Source organism: Lissotriton helveticus, chromosome 2_1 (genome assembly GCF_964261635.1).
Source record: "Lissotriton helveticus chromosome 2_1, aLisHel1.1, whole genome shotgun sequence".
Taxonomy (NCBI): Eukaryota; Metazoa; Chordata; class Amphibia; order Caudata; family Salamandridae; genus Lissotriton; species Lissotriton helveticus.
In genome coordinates this window covers 910,397,261-910,413,134 of record NC_136059.1, presented here as the reverse complement: position 1 = coordinate 910,413,134, position 15,874 = coordinate 910,397,261, and the positions used below count along the sequence as shown (strand labels likewise).

Genomic DNA, 15,874 nt, shown 5'->3' with positions numbered 1-15,874 from the left:
AAACCCAACACATATTTAAAAGGCATTGTTATTTTAATGCCAATAGCTCAAACTCTTGCAAATGCGAGAGCACTTTAATGTTGTCCATGCCCATTTATTTAGACGCTGCTCACAGTATTCAGGTTATAGTAAGCAGCATCTAAACAAAGGGGCGCAGATAGTATTAACCGCATGCGTGCGGCGGTTTTTTTCTCGCTGCGCGGCTTTTTTTTAAAAGCCGCGTTACATGACGAGCTCAGCTCGTCATGAGCGTGCGAGCGGCACAACTCATGATGAGCTGAGCTCGTCATTAACAGGGAAGGGGTTAAAGTGTAAGCGCTTGTGGTGTGCTTTCACACAAAGTAAAAATAATTAAGAAATGTTCTGCGTGGCCGCTGAAGCGAAAGTAGCCTGCAAAATTAATTAATAAAATAAATGAGCATGGCCGCTAATGTGAAAGCAGCCGCCTGTAAAATGAATAATTAAATAAGCATTACACTGAAAGCGGACCATGCCATAAATTAAATAAGTGAAAAAGTGCGCACGCTATTGTTAAAGCGGACCACATTGTAATTTACATAATTAAAGTAGTAAGTGTGTGGCCTGCTGTGATGTCATGGGTGGAAAAGGGGACGAGCATTAAGGGAAATAGTGCCCACCAACTTATAAAGCAGAGCATGCAACAACCCCAGTAAAAGGTCCAGTCCTTATGGGCGGTAACAAAAGGAGACAAGGCGGTACCAAGGATGGACTAACAAGCCTCATAATAAATCGGAAGCCAGCGTTTACAAAGGACAATGGAACAAGGCAATTAAAAATATGGGTGGAGAGTGGGCGGGGCTTTTAGTGCCTACCCTAATACAGCATGCCTTGCAGAGCGACCAGCACATGCGCACTGCTGCTAGGCTCGACCTAAAAAGGATGCTCGTGATCACACATGTTCGCTCAGTTACACACTGGTTCTTCTCATCGACAGAAAATTTAATTGACAAACACACACGTTTGGCTCACAGATGGGTGAGTTAATCTTTGCGAACAAGTAAGCACGTCCTTACTGACACAACACAGACGCTGTAGATTATTCATCACTGGCACACGAGTTAATCAGCAGAGACGCTGTATGCAGTCATCACAGGCACATTCTTCATCACAGGCCAATCAGTTCATCATCACATACATACAAGTGCATACTCACACACATGGACACACAAGTGCTTCCTCACAGACACGCACATTCATCCTCAGACACGCACGTTCATCTTCACAGCCACACAAGTTCATCCTCACAGACATGCATGTGGATCCATAGTTACAGACGTGCATCCTCACAAACACAGTAAGTAATCAATACAAGTGCACACATTCTTCCCTCTTGTCCTAGAACATAATCATCACATGCACACATGTTTGCCGCTACAGACATACAGTTTTGCTCTCATATATTCACCTTCGTAGACACACGAGTTCATCATCAGCGATGCACAAACTTTGCGTCTATGCACGCATGTTCCTTCAAACGGTCACAGAGAAGCACACATGAGTTCACTGTAATGGGCCATCCAGCTCTGCTCGAGATGGATGCTTTGTCCACAATGCACTGTATGTTATCCTTCTCAAGCAGGAGTTCACTTTCAGAAGTGCTCTACTTCACAGATGCTCACAAAAACCGGGCAGAAGTGGGCAAGCACAGCATCTGCCTATCTCCAGTGTGAAAATACTGTACTGTCGCACTGCACAATCGTGTACTACCGTAACACAACCTCTGCACTGCAGTACACTGGCTGGGTACTGGTGTCCCTTGGGGGATGGGGCAGATGGGGGCCCTGCCCCAATTCTGTTTACCCTGGCCCCACCATCACAGCTGCTGAATGTGTCAGAGGGCAACGCAAAATTAAACAGATGCAGTACCTTACCACAAACATTAACTTACCCGACTACCTTTCACTGCGCAGCAATGCTGTTTGGTTACAATGTGTAGCTCTGACATTGTATGCAGGTGTGTACAGATATATACACACATATATACAAAGTCACATTTAAACATTGCTGGTTGAAACCTGACTTTGTACGTATTTGTGTATATCTCTTTACACACATGTATAAATACTTGCACAAACATACATATATATCCTGTCTTTTATGTGGCTCAGTATGTGCCCCCGGTAACATTCTCTTCTAGAAACACTAATGTGCAAGCAATGCCATGCTCGGATGCCACCGCACAAAACCTGCGCACTACTGTGAGAGTGAACACTGTGAGCCATACTGTAAAAGTGCATAACCAGTGCACTGTGGGCAGATCGCACACATGCACATTGTGGCCTGCTAACACATGTGGATACGCCATGCGCTGCAGTATAACTACGGGATGCACCCACAGTTACGGTAAACAACTTGTGCCCTACTTCAAAAACGGCACGTTCTCGGCTCAACTGCACAACAGGCAAGCTGCTGCACTCAGCTCTGCAGTAAACGTAGAAACGTGTGCTCTTCCCATAGCCAACTCGAATAATGCTCAGCTACCATAACACAGTGACTGGACACTTTGTGCAACAAAGTTATACCAAGAGAGCCTCGTCATGACGCCTGACAATAATGATATAATTGTGCACAACGTGCAGCCGTCATCTTAAATTGGGGCAATATTCATTTAAAATTGTAACAGTAGCTGATTTTCTCTGCGCCTTGGCAGCGCGTAACTGGAAATCAATGCAAATAGGTGAGGGCATGATTTTCTTTGCTTAGCTGGGCTGGAAACAGGCACCCTCGGAAAACATCCTCTAACATTAGACCGCACTCTTTGAATGCACAGCAAATGTAACACTACATGAACATGATTTACAGCCCTGTTTACAGAAAGGACCTGGAGTGACAGAAAATATCCAAGGCTCTGGTCAAATGCTCTTAGAGAAAGGGAAAAGTAGACCCTAAACAGATGCTACAATGAGTTAAGGGGAAGGGTACAGGTACTAGGGCACTACTCCGTGGTTTGAAAAGGAGGGACAAATAGCAGAGATTGACCACTAGCCAGCACAGACTTTTAAAGGAAACTGAAACAAACCAATGAAAAACAGTAAGCCCACAAAGAAGTATATAAGTATATACTAAAGTATATACACGAGGTCTTGGAAGTTCGACCTAAAGAGTGATGTCGGGGTGGTGTAAATATGCTCCCTAGTTTGTAGTAAAATCATTTTTATTTGTATTCATATCATAAACTAAATATATGTTTCTCATAAGTAATTTCTTACAATTTTCATTAGGTTATAGACCAGTTCTTACATGCCCCATTCACATTCGTGTTATGGGGACGATGTATATACGAGCACCTGTAAGATTATACCCCAGATCGAATATTGTTACTGTTTAGATACCATCCATTGTGTCATCTTTATGCATGACAGATGTATAGGTTAATCATTCCATAGATCTACACACAATCATACTTGTAGGGACGTATTTGCATTTCAGTAGTTATTCTGTGAACATTAGCTTTTGGAACTCTATTGTACTGTGAAAGGTCCCAACACTGTTATGAGTATTTATCCACAGAAAAACACATGCCAGAACTGGTTAAAAATCCCTTGCCCCCTCTTTCTAATTTAAGATATTTCTCATTTAAGATGTTGCTGCATCGTGCAGTGGGAAGCTTTTCACTCTACTGATGCTGAGACATGGTAATGCAAGCTCCGGTACCAAGTGTACATTTGTTATTTGCATTTATACCCCGCCCTAGCAACAAATACATTCTTAAAATGATCAGTAGGAATCTGGTGCCTTCTTTGTGGCTCGTAGTAAGGGTGAACACTCAAAGTAAGTGACCTATGTGTTCTTAATGTAGCATCAACCTTGCTAAAAGTAGTGCTTAATTTGAGCCATTGGTTTCCGGTGCTCGGTACCAGCACCTTATTGTCAACACCCGCACTTATAACAGTTTGCCACATGGCGGCTTAGTTTGCCAAATTCATATATGAACACAACAACACTTGTTTAATGATTCAATGTACATTAACATGACAAAAAACCTTTGACCAAGTTATTGTTATAGCGCTGAGTGACCTGAAATATTCTGAATCGTCACATTTGTAGTAGTTTTGCTGGTACCGTCATTGGCAGCACTGACAGGGGAAATGGATGCTTCAAGCTGCACTGGACTCCTCGCGAGGGCCCTGGCACTTTTTTTTTTTTTTTACAAATTAAGCACTGACTAAAACGTAACAACTTTTAGCCGATGATTTCAAAATGGGGAACTACCCCCAGATTCATCAAAGTCCTGTTTTGCGAGTCCTTTATAGCGATTTTTAAGGAATCGCTATTAAAGACTCGAAAAACAGGATGCATGTAGAAATCGCAATATTTTTTGCGATTGCTACTGCTTCCTTATTTGCGATTCGCTAATTGCTAATAGCAAATAAGGAATGGCTTTCCCATTCATTCCTATGGGCCTAAAGGAATGAAGGGGGAGCCGTTCCTTATTTGCGATTTGCAATTAGCGAATCGCAAATAAGGAAGCGATTTCAAGGGTGCCAGGGTGTCCAAAGGACACCCTGTAGCACCCCTGAAATGGTAATGTACACTGGTGTTGTGCACACACATTACCAAAGGACATGTGTGTGTGTAACATACAACTTGAAAAAATGCACTAAAGTGCATTTTTCTAAGTTTTCGGTATTTACCACGTAGTTAGACTTTGCGGTAAATAGCGGCCCCAGATTGCGAATTCGCAATTTTAAAATGGTTCATGAATTGCATTTAAGGAATCTCAAATTGAGATTCCTTAAAAGCAATTATTCGCAATTTAGCGATTTCTAGATTTGCGATTTTTGCATTTGGGATGATGAATCCCAAATGCAAAAATAGCGCTCGCAAAGGGCCAGATTCTCAGAATCTGGCCCTTTATCCTTCCCTGTTGTGACTTTACATTAAGGATAACATTCACCATGATCCCCGCCGGGCGAAAAGGCCTTTCTGCCTGTGTTTCTTTCAGGGTGAGCTTTTGGTGAATGTGTTCCGTACAAATGTAATTCACATTAATTTTAGAGCGGGATAGATTCCCTAAAATCACCCTTTTTAGAGGAATCACGTTCGTGTTTTTGCTGTGAGAAAAGAGGCTGAGCGGTATGTTTCAGTTTTATTTGAATGCCCTGCTGTCTTGGACTGGGCCTTGCATGGGAATGCAGAGTGCATTAATATTCTTGCTCTCTGGTCTATCGCTGTGAAAATGGAAAAACTCGCACACATTTCTAAGTGTTGTAGCTTGTGCCTTGTTCCACATATATACCTTCATAAGGCAGATGTATATTTACCCTTCTTAGTCCCAGTCTACATATCTTGCTTTCTACAGAAATCTGTGCACAATAATATAGGTACAGAATTTTTTTAATTCAATCCACTTTTGACTTTATATTTTACTTTTGATACTACTGCATTCCTAATGTGATCTGGAAGGCTGCTTGAAATTAAGAGCTATTCCTAAGGCCCCCTACTTCCAATGGCATATGAGGCTCATTCAAAGGAAACGCATTTTTGAGTAACTCTGACATAACACATTTTTTTACCCTCATTATCGACGGTTTCACACAATAAACAGCCACGGCCCGTGGAGGGAGTTACGGCGGGGTAGGGAGCGGGGAGGGGGAGGGGCAGGGTGGAGGGTGCTAAAAACCGGCATACGGATAATTGAAGGTAAGTAAACAATTTAATTAATAAAACGAATTTGGTAGCGCGCCTTGCATCGCCAAATGCGCTGCAGTGCGCGCTACGAAATTCGTTTTATTAATTAAATTGTTTACTTACCTGCAATTATCCATATGCCGGTTTTTAGCACCCTCCACCCCGCCCCTCTCCCTCCCTGCCCCACCGTAACTCCCTCCACGGGCCGCGGCTGACAATAAATGGTATACGTAATGCAGTTTTGCATAGCAAGAACCATTCCCTTGGGCGTCAGAGCCCTTTAGAGATGTGTACGATACAGGAAACGTTGAGACGATGAGAATCATACAGTTTTATACACGACCTAAAAGCAATAAACAATCCATCATACCTTGGTATGGAAGACACAGAGACAATAAATTATAAGAAAGGAAGGGTCAAATCTGCAATTCCATCAAAGGCATATAAACATATAGATGAAGGTGTATTCCACTGGTGCTGTTTCAGGACAGCTAGGGGCATATTTACAAGCCCCAATCGCCACAGGAACGTCACTTTTTTTACGTTCCTTCGGCGATAGGGGCTTCGCCTCATTTACAAGGCAGCGTTAAGCTACTTAACGTGGCTTAACACTGCCTTCTAAATAAGACCCCCTTCAGCAACGGCCCGTGGAGGGAGTTACGGCGGGGCAGGGAGGTGGGGAGGGGGAGGGGCAGGGTGGAGGGTGCTAAAAACCGGCATACGGATAATTGAAGGTAAGTAAACAATGTAATTAATAAAACGAATTTGGTAGCGCGCCTTGCATCGCAAAATGCGCTGCAGTGTGCGCTACGAAATTAGTTTTATTAATTAAATTGTTTACTTACCTGCAATTATCCATATGCCGGTTTTTAGCACCCTCCACCCCGCCCCTCCCCCTCCCCGCCTCCCTGCCCCACCGTAACTCCCTCCACGGGCCGTGGCTGACCCCCTTTCATGCTATGCTTAGCGTGAAAGGGGAAGGCTATGGGTATTGCGGTGGGCATTCCAACGCAACACCCATTGATTCTGACGCTGAGTCCTATCTACGAGGGAGACATGAATAGGAGGCAGTGCCAAAATTAAGACCAGGGAAAACCTGGTCTTAACCTGGCAAAGCGGGATATTTGTTTAATTTCTCCTTGTTTTTGATGTTTTAATGTGTGCTGCGTTGTGCACACATTAAAACACATGAAAACAGCAAAAGGCCAATGATTGTTTATGTACAGGAAAGTCCCCCTTCCTGCACATAAACAATATATTTTTTTTAAATACCGTTTTGCAACTTCTGTGTGTGCTGCATTAAGCAGCACACATAGAAGTTACAAGACAGCATTTTAAGATTGTTTATGTGCAGGAAGGGGGACCTTGGGTATAAAGTCTGATTATGAAAAATAAATATAATTGATTTTGAAATCCTCTAGACAGTTTTAACCTCTAATGAGTGGATATACATTCAAGGGGGCTGTAGAGTTTTCCAAGAAGGGGCTGATGCAATGCAAATCGTAAAGCCGGAGTTTATTTTTGAAAAACAAAAAAGAAATTGCGCAGTTTTGCTGCGACTTTTCTCCCAGCATGTGGGGGTCATTTGTGTTTTCCTGGTCATGACTACCAAACTTTTCAGGCAGTTCCCAACTTGAAAAATGTGTACCAGCAGAGCTGTACTAAAATTAAATGGAGTGGGCAAACCAGATGTTTGGCTGACAGGGAATCTACCAGACTGAAAATTACTCAATAAATGTAGAAAGACAATGCAAATGTATGGGACCAGCCACAACCTATTGATTCTGTAGGTGCTTAGCTTGTTTGTATTGTATTTCTCTGACTCTCCCATGACATTCCTGGCAATGGCAGTGCCAGTTAAAAATACTGAAGCATTCGCAGGCGTGGCAGGTTCTTTGTATGCGTTAGTGACACCTACGCTTACAAAGCTGACATGGTAAATCATCTGCCAGTGATGCATGAGGAATATAATACTTTTTGTACATGTAATTTAGACTTACACAATGAAGAAGCTTTGAGATTCAGGCCTGGTATATGTACCTTCCACATTTGTAAGTGCCACCTAGATGAGTAGCATTCCTGTACAAAAACAATCCTACCCTTAATGTAGGCACCCTTGCACCATTTGATAAGGGTGTCTGCATTGGTGCTGGGCTGCCTGAAGTGCACAAGCACACTGCTGCTCCTCTGCGCCACCACTGCTGTTTTGCCACCGTGTTATTGCCTCCCCCGTGCTATTGTTGTAGCTTCATTCTGAGTTTTTTTACCCCCATTGTCCTGTGATCCGCTGTGCCCGCTCCCGCCATTTCTTTTCCCGCTGCTGCCTTCCCCTGCGGCCCGCCCCCTTAGCGCCCATTCGCCACCCCGCTCCCACCTCCCAGGTGCTCCTCCCTCCCTTAACCCCTTATATGGAGGCCGCACTGTAGCTGGAAGAGTGACCCTTAACCCTGGTTCAGGGTAGGCCGCTCCCCACAACACTCACTGCTGCTCCTCTGCGCCAACGCTGCTGTTTTGCCACCACTGTTATTACCTCCCCCCCTGTGCCATTGTTGTAGCTTCATTCGGAGTTTTTTTACCCCCATTGTCCTGTGATCCGCTGTGCCCCCTCCCACCATTTCTTTTCTCGCCGCTACCTTCCCCTGCGGCCCCACCCTCTTATCGCCCATTCGCCGCCCTGCTCCCACCTCCCAGCTGCTCCTCCCTCCCTTAACCTCTTATATGGAGGCCGCGCAGCAGGCGCGCCACTGGTGCGCCTAAGGCAAGCCCATCTGCACCCGTCCACGCCTGGACCACGCCCAGCCCCAGGACCCCTGGCCCCCGCGAAGGCCGCGATGCCCGCCTCCACTACGGCTCCAGCAGCCTCCACGCACTCAACACCGGACGATCACGCACCTGCTGCCTGGCCATCCTGAAACGCACCCAAGGACATTCTCCTGCCGGAACTGCAACTTCACCAGCATCCGGCCCGGCAACCCACCCACAGAAGAACCCAACGTCCTCAGATGCATCCTGCTCAACACCCGCTCCACCCGCAAACACACCGTCGAACTCTGGGACCTACTCGACACCAACGCCCGAGACGTCGCTTTCCTGACGGAGACCTGGTGACCCCCTCCTCGGCACCTGACTTCACCATAGCCATCCCGGAAGGCTACAAGATCACCCGCAAGGACCGCACCAACAGGACAGGAGGAGGAATCTCCATTGTCCACAGGAACACTCTCAAAGTCTCGACAAACACTGACGACACCCTCAGCACCGCTGAACACCTGCACGTCCAGATCCACAATGACCCCAACACCACCCTCAGAGGCACCCTCATCTACAGACCCCCCCGGACCCCAACCGCAGTTCAGCGACTCCATCACCGACCTCGTCAGCACACACGCCCTCGCCTCTACGGACTACATTCTCCTCGGGGACCTGAACTTCCACCTCGAGAACAACAACGACACCAACTCCTCCACCCTGATCGACAACCTCGGCATCCTCGGACTCAGACAACTCGTCACAGCTCCAGCACAGTACGCCGGCCACACGCTTGACCCCTCCTTCTCTGAGAGCACCCACGTCTTCGACCGCACCACCGAACTCCACTGGACCGACCACCGCTGCATCCACTTCACCTTCCGGACACCCACCATACACCACCGCACACAGCAGATGCCTCGCCACAGCTGTGGCAAGATCACCCAGGACCAGCTAACCGCCGCCCTCACCCAGAGCCCACCCGCAGACCCGACATACCCCGAAGCTGCAGCCCGCAGCCCCAGACAATGAATCAACGACTGCACCAACACCCTCCCCCCACTCAAGAAGCCCGCCAACACCCACACCGCCAAGAGAGCCAGCTGGTTCACCGAAGACCTCCAGGCCTCCAAGCGAGCCTGCCTTAAACTGGAGAAAAACTGGCCCGCGAAAAAACACTGGAAAGCTACACAGCCCACAGGAACGCCACCCGCCAACACCACCAACTCATCAGATCCGGCAAAAGGATTGCCTTCAGAGACCGCCTAGACAACAACGCACACAACAGCAAAGAGCTCTTCAGCATCGTGAAGGAACTCTCCAACTCCAACACCAACGACATCCCACCATCACAAGTCCTGTGCGACTCGCTGGCCACCTTCTTCCATCGCAAGAACGCAGACATACACGACAGCTTCAACACTGTCACCACCTCGGCAACATCTGACACCCCCGCTCCCACGACCACCACCCGCACCAACCCCCTGCTCGCCTGGACCAACATCAACGACAACAACACCATCAAGATCATGAACACCGTCCACTCCGGATCCCCGGAAGACCCCTGCCCACACCACATCTTCAACAAAGCCAGCAGCACCATCGGACCCCACATCCAGAAAACCATCAACATCTCCTTCGAGAGGGGGACCTTCTCGGGGAGTTGAAAGCACGCAGAGTTCAACGCCCTACTAAAGAAACCCAAGGCTGACACCAACGACCTCAAGAACTTCTGACCCATCTCCCTGCTCCCGGCGAAGGTCATCGAAAAAGGCTGTCAACAAACAACTAACCAGCTTCCTTGAAGAGAACAACATCCTGGACCCATCCCAGTCCCGGTTCCGCAGCAACCACAGCACCGAAACTGCCCTCATCGCCGCCACCGAGGACATCAGGATCATGCTCGACAATGGAGAAAACGCAGCCCCCATCCTCCTGGACCTGTCAGCCGCTTTCAACACAGTCTGCCACTGCACACTAAGAGCACGCCTCCACGACGCCGGAATCCAATAGAAGGCCCTGGACTGGACCACCTCCTTCCTCTCCGGGAGAACCCAGAGCGTCTGCCTCCCCCCTTCTGCTCCGAAGCCACTGAGATCATCTATGGTGTACCCCAACACTCATCTCTCAGCCCAACGCTGTTCAACATCTACATGGCACCACTCACCCACGTCGCCCAACAGCATGACCTAAACATCATCTCCTACGCCGACGACACCCAGCTGATCCTCTCTCTCACCAAGGACCCCCACACCGCCAAAACCAACCTCCACGAAGGAATGAAGGCTGTCGCCGACTCGATGAGGGACAGGCGACTGAAGCTGAACTCGGACAAGACAGAGATCCTTATCTTTGGCTCCACCCCCTCGGCCTGGGATGACTCCTGGTGGCCAACGGCACTAGGAGCACCCCCTAAACCTGCAACCATGCACGAAACCTAGGAGTCATCCTCGACCTCACACTCTCCATGACAAAGCAGGTCAACTCCGTCTCCTCCTCCTCCTGCTTCAACACCCTCCGCATGCTTCACTGGATCTTCAAGTGGATCCCCACCGAAACTAGAAGGATGGTCACCCAGGCCCTCGTCAGCAGTAGACTGGACTATGGCAACGCACTCTACGCAGGAGCCCCGGCCAAACTCCTGACATGACTCCAACGCATCCAGAACGCCTCCGCAAGCCTGATCCTCGACATCCCCCGCCGCAGCCACATCACACCCCACCTGAAAGACCTGCACTGGCTCCCCATCAACAAGAGGATAACCTTCAAGCTCCTCACCCACGCACACAAGGTACTCCATGACACCGGATCAGCGTACCTCAACAGATAACTCGGTCTCTACACCCCGCCCGCCAGCTCTGCTCCGCAGACCACGCCCTCGCCATCGTCCCCCGCATCCGAAGAGTGACCACCGGCGGCAGATCATTCTACCACCTCGCCGCCAAGACGTGGAACACCCTGCCCATTCGCCTACCACAAACCGAAGACCTTCTAACCTTCAGGAGACTCCTCAAGACCTAGCTCTTCGAACAGTAGCAGCTCCCCCCCCCAGCACCTTGAGACCCTCACAGGTATGTAGTGCGCTTTACAAATGCTATGATTGATTGATTGATTGATTGATTGATTGATTGATTGACCTGAAGTGTGCCATATCTCAGTACATATGGCACATTTCTACTTTCTCCATTTCACGCAATGCAGTTGCCTTGCTGCATTGCATTGCTCAAAAGGTTAGTAAATCCAGGCCCAGGTGTTTAGTGGTTCAGGAAGTCTTACTGTTTATACAGAATGTTGTAGGAAAGAAAAAATATTGGTAACATTTACTCTTTACCTAATATTTCACAGGTTGAATCTCTGGAACTCACATATGTTAGGAAAAACAAATAATAAAAGACTTATTTACGAGCCCCTTCTGCCACTAGTACGTCATTTATTCCCATATCAAAGTAGACGCACCAGTGGCGCAAGAGGCTTGTAAATAAGTCCCTAAGTCTGGATTGAATGTGATTACCAGTCTGAACCCCTTAGGCACTTACACCTATCCCTGGAACTTTTGGCAATTTGGTTATGTGTTGCAAGTCTCAAAAGTGTAAAGGAATACAACTTCTTTGATAGTCGGGACCAAAGCTTCTGTCTGAGTTGTACCACTCACAATTGTTGAAAATTGTGTATGTATTGATCACAGGTTTGGGGATTTATCTTCATTGTCACCCATTAAGGGGCATATTTATGAGGAAATGATGGAGCACGGAGCTGTGGCACATTTTGCAGTGCCCGACTCCACCATTTCCAAAATGCAGGGATGCGCCGTCTTTACAACAATATGGTGCACCCCTGTATTTTCCCTAGCGCTGGCGCTAATAATAGCTCCCTAACACCAACACAGACAACCTTGCTCCATAGTGCAAGGTATTATGCGTTGCAAGGAATGATTGTTTATGTGCAGGAAGGTGTTCCTCCCTGCACATAAGCAATCAATAATGGTGATTTGTTACTTCTATGTGTGCTGCAGAATGTTTATCACATATTGTGAAATAATCAGATGGCCATGGCTTGTCACTTCAGTTTCTGACTTTTTCCCTCTGTTTTCCACAGGTCCTTGGTATTTGTATATGGAAGAATGCTGACATTGGTGAGGAAAGCTTAGAGGGAAGTCGTTTGAGAAAAATGACACCTGGGCATCTGCTGAAGGACTAAAACTGCAATTAGCCCGCCCACCTGTGCAAAATGGCTTTAATGACCGCTTCTCAAATGAAACAAGCCGACCAGCCAAGGGAAAGGCACGATTCCCTAATCCTAATACACTACAATTACACAGGCAAACTGACCCAAAGAGGGCCTGAGCCTAGCCACATGGATGCTTCAAGCATAGCCTTTATGGTCATATGTAGCCTGATCGTGCTAGAGAACTTAATGGTGCTGATAGCCATATGGAAAAATAACCGATTTCACAACCGCATGTACTTTTTCATCGGCAACCTGGCCCTCTGTGACTTGTTAGCTGGAATAGTTTACCAAGTGAACATCCTCATGTCAGGCAAAAAGACTTTAAGCATTTCAGTGACAGTCTGGTTTGTAAGGGAAGGCAGCATGTTTGTTGCCCTTGGTGCTTCGACCTTCAGCCTGTTGGCTATAGCCATCGAGAGACACTTGACCATGATTAAAATGAGACCTTATGATGCAAACAAGAAGTACAGGGTATTCCTTCTGATTGGAACCTGTTGGCTTATCTCCTTTTCATTGGGTGCCTTGCCCATCCTTGGCTGGAACTGTATGGGGAACCTGCCAGACTGCTCCACAATCCTCCCTTTGTATTCCAAGAAGTATGTTGCATTTTGTATCAGCATTTTCATGGTCATCTTGTTGGCCATTGTGATGCTATACACCCGCATTTACATACTAGTGAAGTCCAGCAGCCGTAAAGTCACCAATCATAACAATTCGGAGCGGTCCATGGCTCTCCTGAGGACCGTTGTGATTGTAGTGGGGGTGTTCATTGCCTGCTGGTCGCCCTTGTTCATACTTCTTCTCATAGATGTCGCCTGTAAAGTGCGAGAGTGTGATATTTTGTTTTCTGCAAAATGGTTCATCGTGGTCGCCGTTCTTAACTCAGCCATGAACCCGGTCATCTACACGCTGGCCAGCAAAGAAATGAGGCGGGCCTTCTTGCGGCTGATGTGTGGCTGCTTCATGAAGACTGTTGTCAGTGGAACTTTGCAGATACAACCCACCCCAGAACACAGTCGAAGTAAGTCCAGTAGCTGCAATTTTCCAAGGTCAAAAGAAGAGTTGTCGCCCAGAGCTGTTCCTACATGTACTTTTGAAAAGAGTGAACCTTCATGTCACAACGGAAAAATGTGAGAGTGTAGGACTGGTCTGCTGCTGTGTGGACTCAATATGAACTGAGGCAAATTTCCAATCATATTATCATAAAAGAACTGCAACTGAAGGGACAATGGACATGGGAAACAATAATTATTCAACTCTATTTATTGCATGAACTATTTAGTTGCATTTTTATGTGGAAATAGGTCTGAACTCAGGAAGGCTCTTTCTAGTACCACGTACCACTGTAGCATGCCTTTAGTAGATAGTATAATGTTTGTCCCCGAGTGGAACAGTTGCTGACATACTTACATTGTTTAGATAGCTACATCCTTATTTTAATGGTCATACATTGCTCAATTGTGCACATCTGCCATGCTCAGATGATAATTGTGGTTTGCATATAACCAGTAGTCAGATGTATTTCTGTAACCTTTCTATGAGGATTAGCCATTCTAAACTAAAACCCCAAGAAAATTAGCAGTATGATGCCAGGTTCATGGGAATCAGGCATTTCACACGGTTGTTGGCAGATCTGTGGCTGTGTTCACTCGCACAATCAGCATCAAGGTATCCCTCTGTAAGAAGAGACACTTTTTAGAAAGGGGGTTGTTACCTGCCACACCTATACACCACTTCAAAAGGAGGTGAGAAAAAGGGAAATAACAATTTTTTTATAAATAATCCTCACTCACTCTAATAGTGACATGCTTCATCATTGGATTCACCCTGGCCCCTACAAGTCAGGATCGACTTGAATAATGTTCCAGGGAGCTCTCTTAATTTTAATATCTTGGGGCAGAACAATAAATAAAAATGTCTCATGCACTCCCTAGCTTCCCATTATTAGAGGGGTGGATGGGAAATATGAAAACTAAATATTAAGCAGATTTAGGATACTATGGTCCCATGAACCTTTAAATCACCAACATGTTTCAGCCCTACGTTACTGACTTGCTTAGGTCCTGGGGTTTCATCAGGGCTGGTTCGTTTTTCTAGTACTCCCGGTGACATATATTATACGTGGAAGAATATATGTGGCATGCATTCTAAGTCAGGGTATGCTATGCACAGAGTTATCATGTTAATCCAAACTGTACCCTCTCCTCTCATTTGATGATTCTTACCCATTGGGGGCAGTGGGGTCTGGTCCTGCAGGCAAGCAATTGCCAAGGGTCTATACCCTCCGCATCACCTATCTGAACAGGTGATACAGGAGGGTTGGGACCCAGATATTGTTACAGAGGGATACCTTGAAGATGATTGCGTAGTTTTCTAGTAAGGTCAGATCCTTTCATCCTTTATCACAATAAAGAATCTTCCAAATCCCCTATGTTCGGCAGGTATCCCAACCTCCCTTACCGCACTGTTGAGATGTGCCCTTGCATCCATATGCAGATGCTGTATGTAGGCGTGTCCTACTGCATGTGAAGTTCATGTTGCCTCTAACGGAACAAGTGAGAATTATACCTTTGGTTTCCCCTCTTTATTACTGCTCTCTCAGGCCTTCTATTTCACTTATATTAAGTTACGAAAGGGGGCATGCCTCTATTTATATACTGCTATCTAAACTGATTTGCAATATTAAAGGTAAATATAAAAAAAAACGAAGCTGTGTATGTTTTAACATGTTGAGTTACAGGAGCGAAGATTCTTCAAATGCTGTGAACCCACATTGTTAAGTATTTCCAATTAACCATACGTCAATACAGGGTGGAAATTGGTATCTCACTTTGCCTCACTTTGTGAACTGCAAAATGGTGTGTACATCTGCCTAGATTAGCCTAAACACTTGGAAACACGTGTATGCGCATAACACAAAACTGAAGATCGTCTTACTCTGCATTTGAAAATATAAGAGAACTTCGCCAGAGTGGATTTTTGATGTGGTCAAAAAGTAAGAGTAGTCTGTGAAGGGAACGTTTTTATTGAGTAAGTCATAGGTGTATGGGTTTGCCCCCGATTGTAGAGCGAATGAGTGAATTGGTAACCCTTTTAAACAATTTTCATCGTTTGAGCATTCTGAGATGGCTACTATTATGGGCGTCTGTTTGGGCCTGTTTGGGCCTTCTGGTACACGAGGCCATTGCACAGTGCCCGCATTAAACCCAGTGGAGGCCCCTAGGAAGTCGAAATTTCGCCCATTCCT

At 46.5% G+C, this 15,874-nt stretch overlaps 1 protein-coding gene across 2 annotated transcripts in view; it reads left to right on the top strand.

Annotated features, from left to right (window-relative positions):
• Positions 1–15,332, top strand: part of S1PR3 (sphingosine-1-phosphate receptor 3) — a 37,886-nt gene extending 22,554 nt beyond the window's left edge. For both annotated transcript variants that reach the window (XM_078675645.1, XM_078675646.1), the window contains one exon: positions 12,496–15,332. In XM_078675645.1, the coding sequence (XP_078531771.1) occupies positions 12,628–13,761 (1,134 nt within the window). In that variant the 5' untranslated portion in view covers positions 12,496–12,627 and the 3' untranslated portion in view covers positions 13,762–15,332. The remainder of the gene's footprint in view (positions 1–12,495) is intronic.
• Positions 15,333–15,874: the final 542 nt, after the last annotated feature.